At 38.2% G+C, this 20,659-nt stretch overlaps 1 protein-coding gene across 11 annotated transcripts in view; it reads right to left on the bottom strand.

Annotated features, from left to right (window-relative positions):
* Window positions 1-20,414, bottom strand: part of herc1 (HECT and RLD domain containing E3 ubiquitin protein ligase family member 1) — a 92,785-nt gene extending 72,371 nt beyond the window's left edge. For all 11 annotated transcript variants that reach the window (XM_030161557.1, XM_030161605.1, XM_030161601.1 and 8 more), the window contains exons 1-15: window positions 20,096-20,414; window positions 15,084-16,057; window positions 14,118-14,213; window positions 13,828-14,022; window positions 11,356-11,667; window positions 10,945-11,041; window positions 10,324-10,467; window positions 9,919-10,046; window positions 9,598-9,742; window positions 7,930-8,101; window positions 6,364-6,498; window positions 6,030-6,195; window positions 5,423-5,548; window positions 2,562-2,783; window positions 394-546 (exon numbers count right to left, since the gene is read on the bottom strand). In XM_030161557.1, coding sequence (XP_030017417.1) covers window positions 394-546; window positions 2,562-2,783; window positions 5,423-5,548; window positions 6,030-6,195; window positions 6,364-6,498; window positions 7,930-8,101; window positions 9,598-9,742; window positions 9,919-10,046; window positions 10,324-10,467; window positions 10,945-11,041; window positions 11,356-11,667; window positions 13,828-14,022; window positions 14,118-14,213; window positions 15,084-16,031 — 3,039 coding nt within the window. In that variant the 5' untranslated portion in view covers window positions 16,032-16,057; window positions 20,096-20,414. The remainder of the gene's footprint in view (window positions 1-393; window positions 547-2,561; window positions 2,784-5,422; window positions 5,549-6,029; window positions 6,196-6,363; window positions 6,499-7,929; window positions 8,102-9,597; window positions 9,743-9,918; window positions 10,047-10,323; window positions 10,468-10,944; window positions 11,042-11,355; window positions 11,668-13,827; window positions 14,023-14,117; window positions 14,214-15,083; window positions 16,058-20,095) is intronic.
* Window positions 20,415-20,659: the final 245 nt, after the last annotated feature.

Here is a 20,659-nt window from a genome sequence, read left to right as displayed (position 1 = left end):
CATAAAAATCTATGGCCAATGACATGCTATTCATTTTGTAAAGACATGAACCACAGCCAAAAAATTACAAAACAGAAATTTGTACATCGGGGAGAGGGTATTTTAAAGCAATTTACACTCTTTAAAAAAGACTATGTGAGTTCTGAATTTAACTCATCAAACTGTACATCATTGATCACCTTTTAAGTCAGCGTGGTGCAAAATTCTGACAAGTCAAAAACTGAGACATACAATCACATTAGTGTCACAAGATGGCAACAGTAACAGTAACAGTAACATCATCATCATCATCATCATCACCCTAATGTAACTACTTCAGAGTATGTTACCTCTGGTAAACAGAGTAGATGTATCTAACAGGCTGTATGTAAACACAGGCCTGTGTGTACATACCTCAGTGACAGAGTTAATGTGGCAGTATGCTAACAGCTGCTTTTGCAGAGAGCAGAGGAGCTGATGGAGGTGAGCTGGCTGGCTGCTGTCAGAAGACGACATGCCTTGCTGCAGTTTATCGCTGTTCTTCTCTAGTTCCCCAAATGCTTGATCCTGCAAAACACACACAAATCAGATATTAACAAAAACAGCTAATTGTGTAATCCTTACTTCACCTTGTGTCTTTTGATTCAATTCACAAAGTGAGTTCAAAGACCCCATTTTTAAATTTGTAGCATTCTTTAGTACAAGCAAAGGGAAAGGGTCATTCCAATGTGTTTTTATAATAAATGATATTTAGCAAACCTATACTTGTGCATACTGGCAAAAAAATTTATAAAAATGAATAAATAAACAAATGAATAAATGATAAAAACAAATAAATAACTACGGAACCAGTGGAGGAGATAACAATCCAAGAAAAAAAAGGATTCAAATCTATGAGAAATTTAGAGGAAATAACTTGAATATTTTCTGTGATAATTGTTATACATTTGGAGAACAAAAAATAAAATCCTGAGATTAAAATGGTCAGATAGGGCAGCCATGGCTCAGATGGTAGAGCGGGTTGTCCAATAACTGAAGGGCTGGCAGTTCCAATCCCGCTCTGTCATAGTCATATGCTGTTGTGTCCTTGGGCAAGACACTTCACTCTCCTTGCCTCCAGCGCTGCTACTCACACTGGTGTATGAATGCGTGTGAATGTTCAGTGGTGGCAGGCGCAGATTGGCGGCCACGCTTCCGTCAGTCTGCCCCAGGGCAGCTGTGGTTACAAATGTAGTTTACCACCACCAGAGTGTGAATGTGTGAGTGAATGAAAAATGGATCCACTGTACGCGCTTTGAGTATGCGTTCATAGAAAAGCGCTACATAAATCTAATTCATTATTATTATTAACTTTAGAAAAAATACATTCTGAAAAATGAAAAACAAAACACTAAACTGAATGACGTTTTGAGGTGATAGCTTTATACATCAACAACAATGCAAAACAGTAGATCAATTAAAATTTTTCTTTTCTTTTCCAAGTTTAATAAGCAAAAAACTAAGAGGAGCTTACCAATACCCCTGCCCTGCTGCACAACACTTTGCCCCTCCTGCTAACTGATACCCTGCCTAGTCAGGGGATAATTTTGAATTGTAAATTAAAGATAATTATAAACTAGATTAAACTAAATAACTGCCCTTTTAGGGTAGTTCAGTCAAACAAAGACAAAACTTATTCTGCCTTTAAATTAGTCTTAACTTTAAATCTGATCACACTTTATTTGCAGAATCGGGGAATAGTCTTCGAGAAATAGGTTGGACAAAAATCTGAGATGGACGGATGAAATTCCTGGTATTACTATATACCTACTACTATTATAACTATACATGCTTATATATAAAATCTTTAAAAATAATCTAGTTCTTTCTAATAAATTTAGCACTTTAACTTCAGAGGATATCCAAGTTTTTTCTCACACATGTGAATTGCTTCAAACACTCATTTAGACCACGGTATTTCACACCAGTATTTGCAGTTTTAGTTACATTATGTGCTTTAACCTCACTGATTTTTTCCTTGTGTAATGACGTCAAGCAGGAAAAACACAGGACAGGGAAATTAATTTGAAGAAATGATTCAAACATATACAGCTTTGTAGTGTAGTCATCATTCATTGTTCAGGACCGTATAATGATACCCACTGCCTGTGTGTGTGTGTGTGTGTATGTGTGTGTGCGTGCGGGTGTGTGAGTTACAATCAATAAAATGGAGCCTTAGGAGAATGCGACACAGGAACAAGCTACTGCTGTGCCAGGAAAAAGGCAGCAGGTGATAATAACAGAGGATTATACATGAGTCATGCTCTGCCTCAGGCACTTGAACACTGAAGAGTGAGGGGAATGGAAACACTTCATGTTGATTTTCACTGATGGCTTGTTTCCTGAGTCATGTCTGCCTTTTGTCAGTTTGAAAACAGACCATAATGATACACAAAATGATGCCTTATTTATTGAATAATACAGAAAGAGAATTCAATAAAAGCAAACTGTGCTCCCTAACAGAACCATAGCAGAACAGCACATCTCAAATACTGGTTGTATCTGTTGTACAGAATTGTGAAAATGAAGAACAATCTACTTACTGTGTAAAAGCCCAGGTTCCTGAGCAGGGTCTTCATAAGGATCTCAGCTAGGTGAGTGTCAGGATGGCTGGCTGGGCTACTGTAGTTGGGATCTGGGGAAGCTGTAAATCCTGGACCAGAAGAAAGGACTTCAGGTCCATCAGCAGGAGAGCTGTATCCAAGGAGTGAGGCCACATGGGTGTGGTCCTGTAGACTGGTCAGGATAATGTCTAGCTGCATCCTCTGTGGATCAGAAACATATTGCTAGTTTCAACTGACAACATTTGAAAAACACAACTCTTTTCAAACTGCTAAGTGGTACTTTACAAACTCTTTTTTTCAATGTTAGATTATGGTGATGTTTTGTATATGAATGCCTCAGCCAAATGTTTACAGTGATTAAATACCGTTTACCATTGTGCACTACACTTTTTTACTGGTTGTAATTGCCTCACTCATCACTGTGGACTATATGCTAAAGCTGAGTGTCCGTCTTTGAATTCACAAAGGTTGACCTATTAGTTAAGCTTAACCTACAAAGCTCTTCTAGGTATGGCACCGTCATACCTACCCTCATTTCTCCAAAAATCAATCAGTCAATATTCTTTACGGTTCTGTAATCTATATTATTTGAATGTACCCAGAATTAGAACTGAATTGGGGAAGTGACCTTTTAGCTCTGCCTGGAATACACTTCAAGTGGAGCAGAAAATGGCAGAACTCATGTCATTTCAAGCTTTTCGCTCCGTCTTACGGACAAGACAGCAAGAGTCAATCAGACAATGCCTGTGTTAATAATAATATTATTGTTTGTTTTAATGTATTGTTACTACCTGTCTGTAAAACCTGTTTTCTTTCATGGCGTGTGCTGCTGACCTCTTGGCCAGGTCACCCTTATAAAGGAGATCTCGATCTCAATGGGATTCTATCTGGTTAAATGAAGGTCTAATAGAAAAAAAAAACTACTGTAAAGCAGTAGTAAACACTAAAACATCTTTTTTGAGTACTAAACTGAATAACATGACTTAACTGAGATGAAACACATCATGGAGTCAACCTTTACAATAACTCTACCTCATGAAATAAAAAAAAAAAAAGAAACAATGTAGATTAACCCAGCCCTTGCCCATAGGTAGTTGAGATAAGCTTCAGCAACCCAGCGACCCTCTTGAGGATAAAGTGGTTCAGAAGATAACTGACTGACTGACAATGTAGATTAAATATCATCTATTCAGAGCTGCCAACCCAACCTTATTCATAGTGACGTTTTATGTTGTTTGTGCTCTGACCAGACAATACAAGCACAGCAATAGTCACAAGATACCCATTCCAAGTTCACTAATAAAAGAATTTAGGTCAGTATGAAGACGGTCATTAAATCTGTCAGATTCAGCTAACACTAATCTCCACCATCCGGTTTCCGTTTTATGAAAACCACTTCAGGCAACAGGGATGAAAATGAAAGTTGCTTTTTTTTTAAATTCACTGCTCTTACATCAGTACATTTATATTCGGTTTCGGAAGTTGCTTAATTGAGGCAACTGGTATTAGGGTACTATTAAAATACAACTTCAGTGATCAACAAAGAGGGACATCATTTTACTGGGTGTCCACCCCAAAACTATTCTCCCCTGCTCTCATGCAGTTACCATTCTCTGACATACAGCATCAACTTAAACGTTTCCAGTAAATTTATGCTATGGTGTTGTCAACAATTTCTCCTTCTGCATCATAATTTGCAAGGTTTGTGCATGTTCATGTGTTTGCATGTAGTTTGTGTTGGAGCTTGTGTTGTTCTGGGATCATTCGTAATTTAAACAACTCTTTACTAAGCTACCATTAGCTAGTGATGCACACTGTTACCACTGTAGCGGAACAGAACAGCAGCATTTAATCTAGAATTTTCAAACAACACCATTAAAAATTTCTCTTTAAATCATTCACAAAGACTAATTCCTGAAAGTGCATTTCAACATCTGCAATTGTTGAAATGTTCTACAGGTATTTTAAGCTATGCTGCCAAACAGGCTTCCAAAAAACACAAGACTATGGTCAGAGTTCTTACAGGTTTCTACAAGTTAAATTTAAGACTTTTTAAGACTATATAGAAAAGAATTTAATGCCTATTTCATGGCCATACTGGCAAAAATCTGTGACTCCTAGAATTTTGGAAAATGTATTTCTTTATTACATGCCTTGATTCCCACCAATCCAAGTCATTCCTCACCGGGGGCTGTAAAATATGCGGTAATTGGTTCCTAATTTCAGTATAACTTGTCAGGTTGGGACAGGTGGACCTGAGCAGAATAAGGTTAATTTCTTTGCAGCTTGGACACTCCCCAGACACATTTAGACACAATACAGTGAACAAGTTTATGGCAACATAAATTAAGACCTACCATATCAAATTTAATACCTTTTAAATATTTTTTTTAAGGTATTAAATGCAGATTTGTAAATTTAAGAGTTTTTAAGACCCCGCAAGAACCCTGTATGGTATGGACTAACATGACTTCCTGTGTTTGAAATGTATGGTTACAAATGGGACCATGGTAAAGGAAAGTACATATATATCTATCAAAAAATCTTCTTACAATTTCAAAATTAGTTACCTGACCTTCTCTGAAAATGAGATTTAATTTTTCATTATAAAAGTGTGCATGCTAGTTTCTGACTGTTGAATCATTTCAGCATCTCCGGGCCTGTGGCGAAATCCGTTAAAAAAAAAAATCTCCCATAAAAGGAAATCTTGATGCATTTGTCTGTTACTTTCAAAACAAATGCACAACCTATAATTTATTTATGATGGGTTGCTTTAGAACCGGTGTATTAAAGTGCCATGTTTAAAGCAAGAGAGCAGTGCGTGAGGCACTAGAGAATACCTGTCCTTTGGAGAGACTCTCCCATCTGTCAGGACCCTGTGGCAGCAGAGAGTGGAGCAGCTCCATCCTCTCTCTCAGTGGAGGCAGCAGCATGGTGGCTCCCACAGACAGAGTCTCAATCACAGCCTAAAGGGACAAACAAACACCCACATATTGTCAGTGCTTAATGTACTGTGACAGTAGCCTAACGACTCACAACACCAACAATAAAACAATAACAAAAAACCTGCTGAAAAAAGCAACATTATTATTATTATTATTATCATTATTATTATTATTATTAGCATCAGCATTATAGATTGGAATTATATAGTGCTTTTCTAAGTACTCAAAGTGCTTCACATTTAATCCATTATTCATTCACTCCACTGTCACACACTGTTGGCACTAAGCTACAAGTGTGTGACAGAGGACAACCACCAAATGTTCATTCACGTTTATGCACCAGTGTGAGTGACACTGGTCTACTACCTACAATATTGTGCATGTACATTTTTCTTTTTTTTTTAAGTGACTGAACTTGATTTTTCTCTTATTTCAGTATCAGTAGTTACGGATATGCTGTTGAGTAAAGAATAACTTCAGTGATCAGCTTTGTTGTTCATACCTCTTGAATCTCATCTGGTACAGAGGAGTCCATCAGTCTGAAGAGCAGGTTCCTGAGGGGCCTGGCCTGCCGACCCAAAATACTGGTGGCAACGCCTCCCGCTAAAGCCAGAGCCAGATGATTGGACAAAAGCCGAAGGCACAACTTGAGGAAGTTATGATGTTCCCTGTAAATGCATTCAAAAAAGCAGTCCTTGCGCTTTAATATAATTTTATGTGCAAAGAAAAAAATATGTATAGAATTCAGAATGGTGTATTTTCTTATTTCTTCATCTATGGTGATGTATATGACTGTCACGACCATTAATATTAGAAGTTAGGTTCATGGTTGTTACCTGGATGAGGGGAAGGGAAGAGGCGGAACTTCACTATTGATGCCATCACAGTAACGCTCAAGGAAGGAGCGCAAATGGGAGAAGGTGCTTTCTTCTAAGTCAACACAGTAGGGTCGATGCCAAGCCACCACTTGCCTAAAGCAGAGAAGTTATAAAATTTAAATAACATCTTAGTACAAAATTTGCTAAAGAAGACCACTGTAGACTGCTGTGGATCAACCATTAGAACCAACCAATAGACCTAGAAAAACTAATTTTATTAGTTTTAGTTCCCACATTATTTTGACATTAATGGGGTTTAGGTGGTATCACGGGTAACTACATCTGAATCAAAGCTATTAATTAAAAATAGGACCAATGGCCCTGTAGCTTACCAGCCAAATTAAAAACTTTGGGAAATGTATCCAGATACCATTTATTATCATCCAATTATGTGTATTTATTATATTACAGAAATGGCCCATGTTTTGGTCATATTCCAATCAGATCTGTAAAAAATTCAAATTCCAACTTGATATCATTGATACTTGCTGATTTATTGGATCAATCCACTTCCTATCTGTTATAATGCGAAAATTTGTCAAAGTCACACCAAATCCAGAATCAGATCCGGATCGAAATAATTTCAATACCTTGTGTTGACATCATCATAAAGAAGCTGTATACCAAGTTTGAAGTCAATCAGAACTGTAGTTTGGGAGAAAAAGATGATTGAAATTTTTTCCCCATAAGAGCCCATGTTAAATTTTCTGTAAGTTCCCGGATCCAGAAGAAGATCCTGATCAGCATGTGGCCATTATGTTTTGGTCATCTCCCCATCAGGGCTGTACTGTAGAAATTTACACTTGATATCATTTATATTTACTGAGTTATTGCATCAATCCACTTCCTATCTCTTATAATGGGGAAATTTTTCAGTCACACCAAATCCAGAATCAGATCCAGATCCAAATAATTTCACTAACTTTTGTTGACATCATCATACAGAAGCTGTATACCAAGTTTGAAGTCAATCGGAATTGCAGTTTTCAGAGAAGATGATGATTGAAATTTTTGTAACAGATGACAGATGACAACGACAACACCGGACGCTGCATGACGACAACAGCTTACGGCCTGTTGGCCGGTAAGCTAAAAATGGATATAGTATTGTTTTTAAGATTTGTCTCAGTGTCACAAAACATAAAATTGCAACACTCATGTCCATTTTTTCCTCATACTCCAAAGCTAGAAAGAGAACATCTGCAAGAGCAGCTGTTATGAGTATGATTAGTCACTTATACAAATGTTAAATGACACATAGTCAAATAAACATTGTGTATGTTCAGAACAAAGTAGGAGTTTCACACAACCTTAACCTGTCAGTATGACATATGACATGGATATGGTGCTTCTGTAAAATAATAATGGAAAAACCTGCAGTACATTTCTCATACATTTCAAAACTGGACCTTAGATTTGTGGTATCACACCATCTATTCAATGTAAAAGCTGGAGAGGCTGTGACCTCAGTCCTCTCCTGTATAAAATCCAGGTTACAGTTTGTGTGCTGTATTGTGAGCAGACCTGTCTCTGGGCAGAGCAGTCCAGGCCAGACTGTGAGAGGTACCAGCTGAAATCTGCTGAATGGCCACTCCATCCAGACCCACGACCTTCTTGGGTTTAGTGATTGGCCCTGTGGAATTCCCTTGACCACACTGGCCCATGGAGTTGTTCCCCCATGCATACACTTCATTATCTACAGGATGAGAGAAAAGAGGACAAACAATATGATATAAGATGTGGGCTTTATCATATTTTATTATGCACATTAAGTGGTAGTGAATTATCGGGTTGAAGTTGTACTGCAGTAGGATAAACTATGACCTCCACAAGCTCATGAGGTTAAGTATTACCTAAAACAAATTCAGTCTATTTATTTACTATTACATCATCTAACTTGCAATGTTCCTCTTGCACCTTCAACAAACACAAACTTGTACTCTGTCTGCAAATTAAATACTTTAACATGAAGGACAACAGTGGCTTTACACACTATGGGTAATGTTGTGAAATTAATTTGTAAGTTAGTATATTTTTTGAGATGCTTTTTCAGTACTCTCCAAAAGAACACATATTATACAATGAAAAAGTGATACTTTTGTCTTACGAAAGTGAGGTTTTCTGGGGTTTCTTACTGCAAATAAAGACATCAACTAAACAAGCAGCATAAGCATGATGTCATAACCACTGGTTGCCTCTTAAGCCTGGTTGTCCTTGGTTACGGGGCAGCCACAGTTCCATCTGTATTGCCATGGTAATGCTATGTGACACTTGTCGCAATATACACATTCTGAACATCCATATAACCAGAAGAACATCACTTAACAGCTGGAAAAAAAACAACTGTCGAAAAACAGAACACAATCCAAACAGCAAACAATTAAATGGGTAAATATCGAAAACAAGCTAACAGTCTGAAACCAGCATGTCATGAATAATTTCAATAAAACAAAACATCAATTGCACTTTTCACTTTCCACTAAGATAACACTAAGCAGATCTAATAATACAAGTATTATTTCTCTATTACCAAATCTCAATGAATGCGCCAGATAAGTGCAACAATAAATGTCGCATTATAACATGATGATTACAAATTTTGCATTACCTTGCTGCTTTACGATCATAACTTGATTTTAAATAAATGAAATTTGTAATCCTAATCCATTGTTTTGCGTCATATTGAAATGATTCTGACTGGAAACAAATGCAAAGGGCTTCACAGGTTAAATGAAAAAGGACACAAAAAATATGAAAACAATGATCTTTAGGATGCTGCTGATCAGGACAGTGATGAACTCAATGTCACGTAAATCAAATACTGGAGGAACCATTGTATGTTTTAACTGGACGGTGCACTTAGGTGACCCAGAGGTACTGAGGACACTGAAGCACGCAGATGAGCTCGCACATAAAACCTGCAGCAGCATGTTGAACCTGTTACTAATCAACCCCATAGCTGGTATAAACAGTTTCAATATGAAATAACTGTTTCTGGGTATTTCGCATTTTTATGTTGTTTATTGACTCCCAGTATGTAAAGGCCATTACTGTGTCATACTTACCAATGATCTTTGACCAGATAATATACTTGGGTGAATAAAGTAGCAGCAGTTTATACTTAACCAACAACAGCACAGAGAATAAATGGAGTGAGTAAGAGAGAACACAAAAGATGGAGGAAATATCTACCATGTGACAGAGCCAGGCAGTGACTGTCCCCGATGGAGATATCTACCACTCTGGTGGTGGCCAACTCCTCAATTAGTTTGGGTCTCAGTGCTGTGGCCTCAGAAGATCCACATCCCAGGCAAGCACCACAGCCCCAAGCATACACCTAGAGAAAACATGGAACATATATGAGGATGAACCGCCCTAAGATAAAACTATACTGAGCAGAAGGAGTTACAACATGTCTTTGAAGTGGCCAGCAGCAGAAAATTCTGCTTTGGAATTAATGTTTCAAAATTCCAAATGTACAGTTCTCCCAACAGTGCAAGAATGTCATCCTACCTGTCCAGTAGACGTTAAGGCAAGTGATGACTGGCTTCCTGCACACACTTTCCTGATGAACATTCCTTGCAGGGCTTCCACCAATTTGGGCTTGTAGACCCGATTAGTATCACCATGACCTAGTTTTCCTGCGGTACAACAGATGGGTTTTTCCACAGAGTTATTAATTTACAGTATGCGCTTACACTCATGGTACAAGCTACATATGGTCATATAGTAACACCATAAATTATACACAATAAAAACAGTCATTTTCAAAAAATATATGGAATACAATATAATGGAAAATTATCAAGGACTATATGTGAACACTGTAAAAATGCAAAGTCAAGATTCAAACCTAAATTATTCATTATTTGCAATATTAGAAACAAACTCAGTCAGAATTCAGAGGCTGTCTCGTACCATTGTCTCCTCCACCAAAGGACCACACAGTGCGCCCATCTTTTGACAATGCAATCGTATGGGAGCTACCACAGGACACCTCTCCAACATTGCTGATGTCTTTAACAAGTGTAGGAATGTTTCGACTGTTGCTGTCACCATGTCCTGCAAGTCAAATATTAGGTCAAAAACATTAGGTCAAATAGCAGGATATAGAATGTGTCTATCATTTGGTGCTGTGTATGTATGTAAAAACACTTTTCAGTAAACAAACTTTTACTGAACATACTGAAAAATGCCCTATCCTGAAAAACAATGAAAGTCAAGTTCAGACCATAAATTCACACGATAAACTGCTTAAGAACACTGCAGGCCTGGAACTACTGCATTACTGCTTAATCACAATTATCAATGTTTTAATCATCAAACATTGCAAATAGGAAAAAAATGGCATAGTTGATATTTATTCAATGATTATGCAATGACTATACATAGAAGAAAAGAGTAAAAAGAGGGTATTTACAATGAAAGTATGAAAATATTTTTGGATGCGTCAAATCCCTCAGAAATTGAGCACAAATGTATGACAATGTAAGTGTAATAAAAATATATCTTTTGAAATAAATTAGTTAATTCACTTACCCAATCTTCCGAAATCTCCCTCTCCCCACGTGTACAGCTCTCCATCCTCACTGACTGCGGCACTGTGTCTGTAGCCGGCAGACACACACACCACCACCTGATTGCACAAACAGCAAGACATAAATATAATCACACTGCTTAATGTCAAGATCAATGCAGGATCACACAGACATTGAACATTTTTTTATTCATGAAATGTTGATAAAATATAGAAATATTTATATACAGAGAGAGAATGGCACCAACAACATTTTTTAAACCAATAATATGTTGTTGATTAGACTAATTTCAGTGTGCATTAATAAAGCTGGATTTACTTAGGATAAACTTTATTGATGCAACCCCCTTTTTACATCTTAATGTGTATGAAGCAATATGAATAAAATACCACATGTTACAATGAAACCGTACCTTTCCTTGTAGAGGCCCCTGGATCAGTTTGGGGTACTTTTGAGTCGAGCTGTTCCCATGACCCAGTTTGCCATAATCGCCGTCACCCCAACTGAACACCTCACCCTCAGTAGTGAAGGCCAGTGTATGACCGTCCGAGCCCTTGGATGACGACACCTTCTTGATTGCACGGTGGGGTTCAAAGGTCAGTTTCTTAAGAGTTGATTGATTGTTTGAATCTCCCAGACCCAAACGACCGTAGCTTCCCTTCCCGCAGGCCCGAACAGAACCGTCAGAAGAGATAACAAAAGTGCAGTACTGACCTGCCTCAATCTGCAGAAAAAAAGAGGAAGATATGGTTTAGTGTGCAGTGAAAGTGTCAGGAAAGTGTCTCAGCAGAACACAGTGAAAACTGTGGGCTAACTCAGCAGTCAGCAGTGAGTGGATGGCAAATTTAGGAACATGATATTACATTAGACAAGGAGCTGTCCTGTCAATTTGTGTATTATCCAATGAACAAGTTACAGCTCTACAGCTCTAGGGTGACACTTCTTGAGTCTTCATTGATGTACAATTCATGAATCAAGACACACTCTTCAAGAATATTCATGTTTTGCTTGCTATATACAAGTTGCTTGCTATATGCTGTCAGTGTAGAAAAAGGATAAAGTGATGCAATGCAAATAATATTTTTAATTCAATACATGCAGTCAGTATGATATATTATATAATGATATGATATATTGATTTAAAAATGGTTTTATGGTTTGAAAATAGACCTGACTTTGTTGGGCCAAATGAACAACAAATGGCTGTTCAATTTGATTTAATCACGTTAGTCTTCTTTAAATTAAACACTAAACCAATCATACATGGAAAGATGAACAACAAAATTATGAAAATGAGTATAAAATCTGAAATATTTTGCTTCTGAAATGAGAAAGGATCTCTGACAACATTAAGTGCAGTGCAGCTCCTCATAAAGTGGGACACTGGATCTCACTATTAAGAAATAGTTGGCTCAGTGTGACAGGATTCGACTCGTATTTTGTTGTAGATAGTATGAACGCAGGATATTTCATGTGGCCTAGTTACATATTCATTTCAACAGAATTCCTGGCATTTAGGCTGGAACACATCCAAGAAATAGTTTTTTGTTACCTCCGCCAGGAGGTATTGTGATCACTTTGCTTTGTGTGCGTGCGTGCGTGCACGCGTGTTTGTTTGTTAGCAAGATAACTGAAAAAGTTATGGACGGATTTTCATGAAATTTTCATGAAATGTTGATACTGGCACAAGGAAGAAATGATTAAATTTTGGTGGTTGACTGGGGGGGATCTCTCTTGGCGGAGGTCTGCACTCTCCGGGTGCTTTTCTTGTTATATAATTGTTTTAAATCATTACCAGCCATAAACTGCCTATCTTAACTTTTTTTTTTTTTTTACTTTGTTTACATTTACTTCAAGAACACAATCTATATGAATTGTAGTTTAATGCAGTGTATGTTTTCCCTCAATATTTACAGCCTGTAACTGACCTGTTACCATGCAGCATTGTCATGTACTCTCCTCTCTCATGCACTAACTGATAAATTCTGGGCTGACACTTACCAGTATTTAAGATGACAATTTGCCTCATAGTCAATGCTGAATGGAACTCTTCTTAGTAATAGAATGGCTCCAAAAACAGACTTTCTTAACCATCCCCTTTTTCATGCCCTCAGTGTTTCATCAATACCAGAAATGCAGGTATAATGAGAAACTCACTATCTCTATTCTCATTCGTACTTCATGACTTTACAAATTATAGTCAGCTACAACAAAATCTGAAAAACATTGGTTAGAGAGAATGTATAGAAAGACACTGTTATGGAAAAAAAATACACTGCCAGATCTAGACTGGTGTAAGGTTTTAAAAATGCGCCAACTTTTCAGCCCTCATTGTGAATTTCTGGTATAAACCAATGGCTTAAAAAAAGCTCTTTACAATGTTTATCTATGATCTAGTTAGTTTTCCTGTATTGAGAGTAGTTCTTAGAATATTTATTTCTGATTCTTTTAACTGCACTGAAAGGAGCTGGTGAGAAACAGTTTTTTGTGTATGCAAATGTTCAGTGAAATGAAAATAAATGAATTTGAAACTAAAAAGAGAAAGAGGAGACACAGTCTGCTGTCTGTTCAATCTGTAACAAATTCATCTTATCACACTGCTTTTATCGGCACTTGTAACAGTGTAATTTGAATATGAATGTGTTCTGTCACCAAGTCTATGTGACTGCACTCTTTTAGGTTAAATAAGTATAATTAATGTCTTTGGTGAGAAAAATTTTTTATATGCTTAAAAGTCATCCATCTGTTCACCAAGACCCAGCAAGACACTTTTTTAAAACTCATGACAGGTTCTGTGTTTTCTATTGCCTATTATGAATAGAAGTGAACAGATGTTTCCTCTCTCAGCATACAGAGGAAATGAAGCTGTATGGTGTTCACTTACTGTCTGTGCATCAGCGAAGCTGGGGGCCAGCTTGGGCTGCAGAATCTTCTCCTGTGTGCCCTCTACCAGCTGATGACTGCTGTTACTGCCCCACACATACACCTCACAGGTCTCCGACACCATGGGGGCCTCTCCGGTCTGAATGCTGTCCGGGCTGACACAGGTGCGAGAGTAGTCTGATGCCATTCTGCACACCTGGGAGAAAACAATATAATCAAGGAGCTACATATGATCTGATACAAATCCCTAAATATAGAAGGACACTTCTCAACGGTCTTTTAATGTCTTACTTCTTCAAACAGACAAAGTGCTGCTTCATATAATGAGCACAGTCCGTCAGAGGTGCGTGTTGGTTCCCTCCACTGGCTGCGATCTGCTGAGGAGCCCTGAGATAATCACATACAAAAATCGATAATGAGATCACAAAGGGCTTCATAAAACATCTAACCCATACACATTCACGTTAATATTGCGGTGTCCCAGTGTCCTGACTTTAATGGGGAAACATTCACCACACCTGTGACCAAGCAGAAAAAGCCAACCTTATCTGATTGATTTCAGAGAACTTAATATTTTATATACAGCCATTTCAAGAATGACATGAGGTGAAAGAAAAATGAATGGCATAAAATAACCAAAAGGCTACTGATTTGTATTCTAAATGTCCATAAGTGTTTGGTGAGAAATGCCTTCATACTGTGCAGAAAGTCTACCTTGTATGTTACTTGGTGATGAATTTCTTTCGACATTCAAGTGACGTGACAGTAAGAGGAATATTTTGCTGTAAGTTGAATATTAAAGTGGAAGAAGTCACCTGTTTGTTACCCATTATGGTGATTGAATTTGTCGGTAATGATAGCTAAAAATAAGCAAACCCAACATAAATATAGTATTGATGGCAGTGTGTTTGTAGACTGCCCGTTCCCATCTAGATGGACAATTGCCACACATTTTCTTTCCACACTGAGGCTGCCATTTCTCAAGTTAATGCTAAACTGGGGATTGGGGATGAAGTGACAGTTTTTTGACTACAAATTATGAAGTAAACAAAATTATAGGAAAGCATTATTTGGTGAGTTACAGATATTACCAAGGTAGACAGTACTTTTTCTGCACACATTGCAGATATTCACACATCATGCGAAAGCTGTATTCAGTATTACCCAGTGTATGTTAGCTCTAGTTCTAGCAACAAGCACAGTACCAGCATAAGACACAATGTTCCAAATAATAAAGTTTATTTAGCGTAAACTTACCAAAGAGCGTCTCATCTGCATGAGAATGTTCATGAAACAATCATAGCCGATGAGGCCTTCTTGGTTCTGCAGCACCTGACACTGCTCCATAGTACTGACCACAGCTGAAGCGGCCAAAGCCATCTCAATCCACTCCAGCAGGTAACGCAGCGACCCCCGCTGTGAAGCCAGACCTAGCAGCAACTCTGAGGCGAGCCGCCGCCCCAAAATATCTGCCCCAGAGTTTGGCATGGTCACTCCCTTAAGAAAAGTGGTGACCTGGGCCAAGCAGTCCAGACCCATTGGTGGGATCTTGCTCTCATTGGCCAGAGAGAGGGGCGGCAAGGAGCTAACCACATCGATGGCTGTGTGAATGACATCATTGCACAAGTTTATGCTGCCACCTGGAACACCAGAAGTGGGAGGAGGGGGCATCATCCAGCTCTGCCGCAGCAATGCAAAGAGGAGGCTGAGGCCTGTGCGGACCCCCATCTCAATGAGCGCGTCGGTGCTGGAGCGCGGCCGCTCACTGACAGAGTGCAGGTCTGTGGAGCCAGAGTTGTTCTCTGGTGAGTGCTGCTGCTGCTTGACCTTTCCCTTATCATGGTACTTGTTGGAAAGTGCGTAGAAGATGCGCTGGAGCACCAGCACACGTTTACGCAGGGCAGCAGCGAAAGGAGAGTCAGAGCAGACCATCTTGGCCAAGGCCAGCTGGCTGCTGAGCAGAGCATCAAGGTAGTGTTCCTGCTCATCGCTGGAGAGGGATTCACGCTCAAAGTCTGGCAGCTGGGGACCCTTCAGACAAAGCACTTGCTGTGGGAGCAGCACAGCCTCTTTGTTGGCTAGCAGCTTTGAGTAGAGCACCGAAACTCCCTCCCGTGTGGCTATTGACTCGCTGTCTTCCGTGATCCATGAGCTGTTTAGGTGCTCCAGCCATTTCAGTTTTACCGGGGGGATCATTAAAGCCATGGCATGTCACTCTGGAGCCATCAGTGCTGAAACAAACAGATATCAGATACAATGTTTATATTAAATTTGTGAACAATATTTTTCTCTATTAAGCATCCAAACATCCACCAAGTTAAGGATCAGGGTTACATTTTAGTCATGATTTAAAAGATGTAGTTTAGACTGTGTTTATGCCACAAGCTAAATACTGACACAAGACAATGGATGTTCCCTATCAAATTAAGTCAAATGTATATCCATTTTTAAAGCTGGGTTTTGATCAAATATTTTCATTATAAGTACTGATAGTTATACCTTGGCTTCAATATCAAATCCTTAACAATATTTTTGTATTTTAACAGAATACTAAATCATTTGTTGTATTTTTCAGCATATCAATATTTTTTATAGACACAAAGCAGTTTCACTTTATCAAAAAACCTATTTAAAATAATGGGGTTGAACTTGTTCTGCCTGAGCTTGTTTACCCAGCCTGTCACATTCCCAAATGAAGCAGTTTTATGACAAAAAAAAGAAATACAGTACATTTACTGCTTCTATTTAATTATAAGTGAAGGTTGCCAGTTCATATAATGTAATTAATACTAAAATTTGTAAAGAAGTGTGAAGAATGAGAAGATATTTTTGATACTTAAATACACCCAAGCAATTCCTACCTCCTGGATGAGTGGAAATCCAAAGGAAAAAACTATTTTGAAAATCTTTCTCATTGTTAAACCAGTCAAAAAATATTCCAAATGGGTATATCCAAGTCATATCCTCCTGAGACACAGCAATGCATTTTTGTTCTCTGAAAGGGGCAAGAGTTTCAAAGCTTTACTTAAGAAAACAACAACAAAAACACTGTCCACTGCAAATGTATCTGAAAAACGGCTGCATTATGCTGTTTCCAATCAAGACAACTATTATTTATTAAAATCCCTGTATTTTAACTACACTGCATTTCATTTCTGCAAATACTGTGCAGCGCTAGTGTAGAGACAACCTATGACAGTCATTCTACAAATTGTAGAGTTTGTGTTCTGGTGTTGAACCTGGGGCCCACACTATATCCATTTCTGTGGGTTGATGTTTCTTTGACTACACTACACACCGGTGAATGAGTGCACAAAGGAGACCGACAGACTGTCTTCAAACAAACACATGGATTACCAAACAGACAGGGGATTTGTCATTACAGAGTGTGTAAAGTGAAATGTGAAAATTGATTTTTCAAATGATATAGTAAGTCTATAATTTGCTGAATCATTTGTTAACTTACAGTATGTTACACTGCAATCAGAAAACATGACAGCACTGAACACATGCTTAGTCAGGCTTCATTTAACCATCGTCTGCTCTTCTAGTTGGAAAACATTTAACCTTTGAGGCAAATTGAATATAAATCAAATTAATTTAATGCATATTCTGGAAAGCTAAGGATAATGTATCCATTGCTTTTGGGTAAGCATTGTTTTGATTTTGTCATTCCTATTACCATATTCATAATTATGACTACCAATTCTGATTCAAATAGAACCCTATTTTAGTTTTTCTGTATGCTGTTTGTATTTCAAAGCTGACTGCAATACTTTAGAGTATAGAGTATAGCTTTATTTATTGTCTAAATGTCAAGAGGTTTTGAATTAAAAACAGATTTTTTTGACATACTATGCACAAGGTTTTAAACCTGAGATAGAGATAACAATTATTGATCCAGGGCCAAAATGTTATGTTTGCTTATTGAAAGTTAACAAAACTGTGGCTCCAGTCTCTTTTACTGTACACAATCACACGTGTGTGGCATTTGGCTAAGTATGAATTCAAACTTGGATTTTACAAATCAGTTAATATGCAAACCAAACATCACAAAGTCTACTTCTTCACTCAACAAGTTTCTATCTATGCATTGAAACTTTTGTGAGTCTGACTCATTGTCAGTTGATTCTGTTCCCTAAAGTCAATCTTAATGCTGAAATGTTTCTAGATCAACAGAAATATGTCTGGTTGATTTAGTAAACTTGCTTCACACAACAGACTCTAGATCCTTGCAATGATTAATTGATTATCCTGACTAACCTGATTAGTTGCCAACCATAAAATAAATGACAAACTGTTATGATTTTGTGTTTTAAGTTTTTATGGAAACACACACAATTCTCCAGACTCCAGCTTCTCCCAATTTCTAATATTTTCTAGTTACTTCACTATGTGAGTGAACTGAATATTGTGAAATGTGGACCACATAACACATTTAAGGATGTAATTTTGATGACGAACACTGATAAACATTTTCACCACTTTCTGACATTTCACAGGCTAAACTACTAATCAATTAATCAAGAAAATAATTGACAAATTAATCAACAATGAAAGTAATCATTAGTCGTGGTCCTACCTTAATGAAATACTCCTTATGCCTTATGGTCTTTTTTTTTTTTAAATGTATAACAAGACTGACTTAAATCTGGTACCTTGAATTGTGAACTTGACATGGTGAGAAATTCCATCACTTGAAGAAATCCCATATATAAAATCTATCATAGATTTTATGTAATTAGGGTAAATTCCAGATGGTTATTGGACTGCTGTATTTAACCCCTCTCAGAGCTCACAGCTCTTCCACCTGTCTGTTTTACATCTGAATATTTGCTGAAGCTAGCAGCACACAGTACTGTGAGTGACAAGTTGTTTGCAACAGTCAGACTGTGGGAGGCAATGGCAACAGCACACAGACTTAGTGCTATTTATCTGGTGCATCACATTAACTTTAATACAGATGACATACAATTTGCCCTCAAAACCCAGTGTGGCTTTTTTGCAAATCATTTGCCTGCAATAAACAGTAAACAGCTGCAATGCTGGTCAAAACACACACAATAGTGAGATGACACATTTATACTGAGGGAAATAAATAATTTTTAAAAAGCAAACTACTAGAAATAAACCTGCAGAGAAGAGAGGAAGTAGGTCTTTTGATGTTCCGGAGTACTCAAGCCAAAAGTCATGTATGTTCAGCTGGATTTACCTGCTCTGCCAAACAGAGCAAGTCATTGCAAAAGAAAAAGGGCAGAATAGAATAGAAGATGGCCAAAATTCACCCGTTAAAGATACATAAAGGTCTATTTTCTGATCCATAATCTTTGGAGATGCGGTTTAGTCATTACTTACCTCTAAACCTTCACTACACTAAGCAACACATTAACGTTGTCCTGTTCTGAACATACTTAATGTCTATACCAACATTTTAGACCAATTTTCCTTTTTGGAACTTATTTTTCCCTCCCACACTGACACGCTTTCAGTGTGTTGACAGCTCTGAGGTGTTTTTTTTTTTTTTTTTTAGTTCGCTTAGTAACATTAAAGCTATTAGCTCTTAAGCTAGCTGCGGACTACTTATCTGCAGCAATGGCCCCTTCCTGACATTGGTTTACTTTTGGTTCTGGCTGAGGTAGCTAGAACATAGCATAAATATGTCTAGACAGCTCGTACCATGACAAAGCCGGCAATAAAGCTGAAAACATGTGAAAGCTGAAGTGTTTTCTGTGTATGTGTGATATGACAGATAGCTGCACCACACTGATACTGGTACGTTAATCACTTACAGTTTCACTAAGAGCATTAGCTATATTTTACAGTTGGCAATACATGAGTAGACAAACTAACGTGGATAGTAGGTGCTCTTGCTCATATGCCCAACGTGGGATTAATGTTAAATATATTGTTGGCAGTTTGTTTAGCCACAAACCAGAGAAAACACTTGTCATGTAGCTAATGCTACTGTTTACCTTAGCTAACGTTAGCTTGGTCAGCTAGCTACTTCACGTCACTAACCTAGGCTGAAATATCCAAACACAGGTTACACCCATATGCAGAAGGATGACAGGGGCTGGTGGCTATATTAGTTACATAGTTATACTGGTCATCTTACCTGTTTAAAAAATACCTGCTGTGTATAATGTGAATGTAAGCTATCTTAGCCAGTACTGGCTGCACTGGCTTAACTCTGTGCTGTATCATAGCGTCAGGAATAGTAACTAACGCTAGCTCGTTAGCTACACAAGCTGGAATAAAAGCTTGCTTACCATTAACTGTGAAAGGCCTCCTCTTCTTTGATTTTGTGTTTACACAAGAACCTAACTGTGCTTCATTGCACAAACACGAACAGCGCAGTCACGTTGGCTTTGATAATGCTGATGTGAAAGGAGACAGAGCCATGCATGGATTTCCATGCCTCCACCCGCCTCTCCCGTACCTTCCACTGCAATGAGTCCGGGAGCAGCGTCAGATCAGTCCCAGCCCCTCACCGAGCCCCAGCCCAGGGAGGTGACGTGTGGACTGCTCTGTCGGTTTCTGTCGAATTACTTTCCTGGCTGACTACCTGCCTGTGCACTGTCTGTGTGCCGTGTTGCTCCTACCATGGAGCCCACAGTGGATAATCCACACAGTCATACACGCCCACCAAGACAAAGAGGACCAAACACACAGTGCGTTTCTGCACTGTCAGTGTTTTCAGCAGTGTCCAGTCAGTCCTGCTACCTCACTGTTTAAAGTCACTCATAACATCCAGGGCATGTGTCCCTGAAAGAAGCAAAATGGAACTAAAACACTTCACGTTAACGTAGCTTAAAAAAAAAAAAAAAAAATTC

Source organism: Sphaeramia orbicularis, chromosome 3 (genome assembly GCF_902148855.1).
Source record: "Sphaeramia orbicularis chromosome 3, fSphaOr1.1, whole genome shotgun sequence".
NCBI lineage: Eukaryota > Metazoa > Chordata > Actinopteri > Kurtiformes > Apogonidae > Sphaeramia > Sphaeramia orbicularis.
Note: the sequence above shows the minus strand (reverse complement) of the source record. Positions and strands in the feature narration are given on the sequence as shown.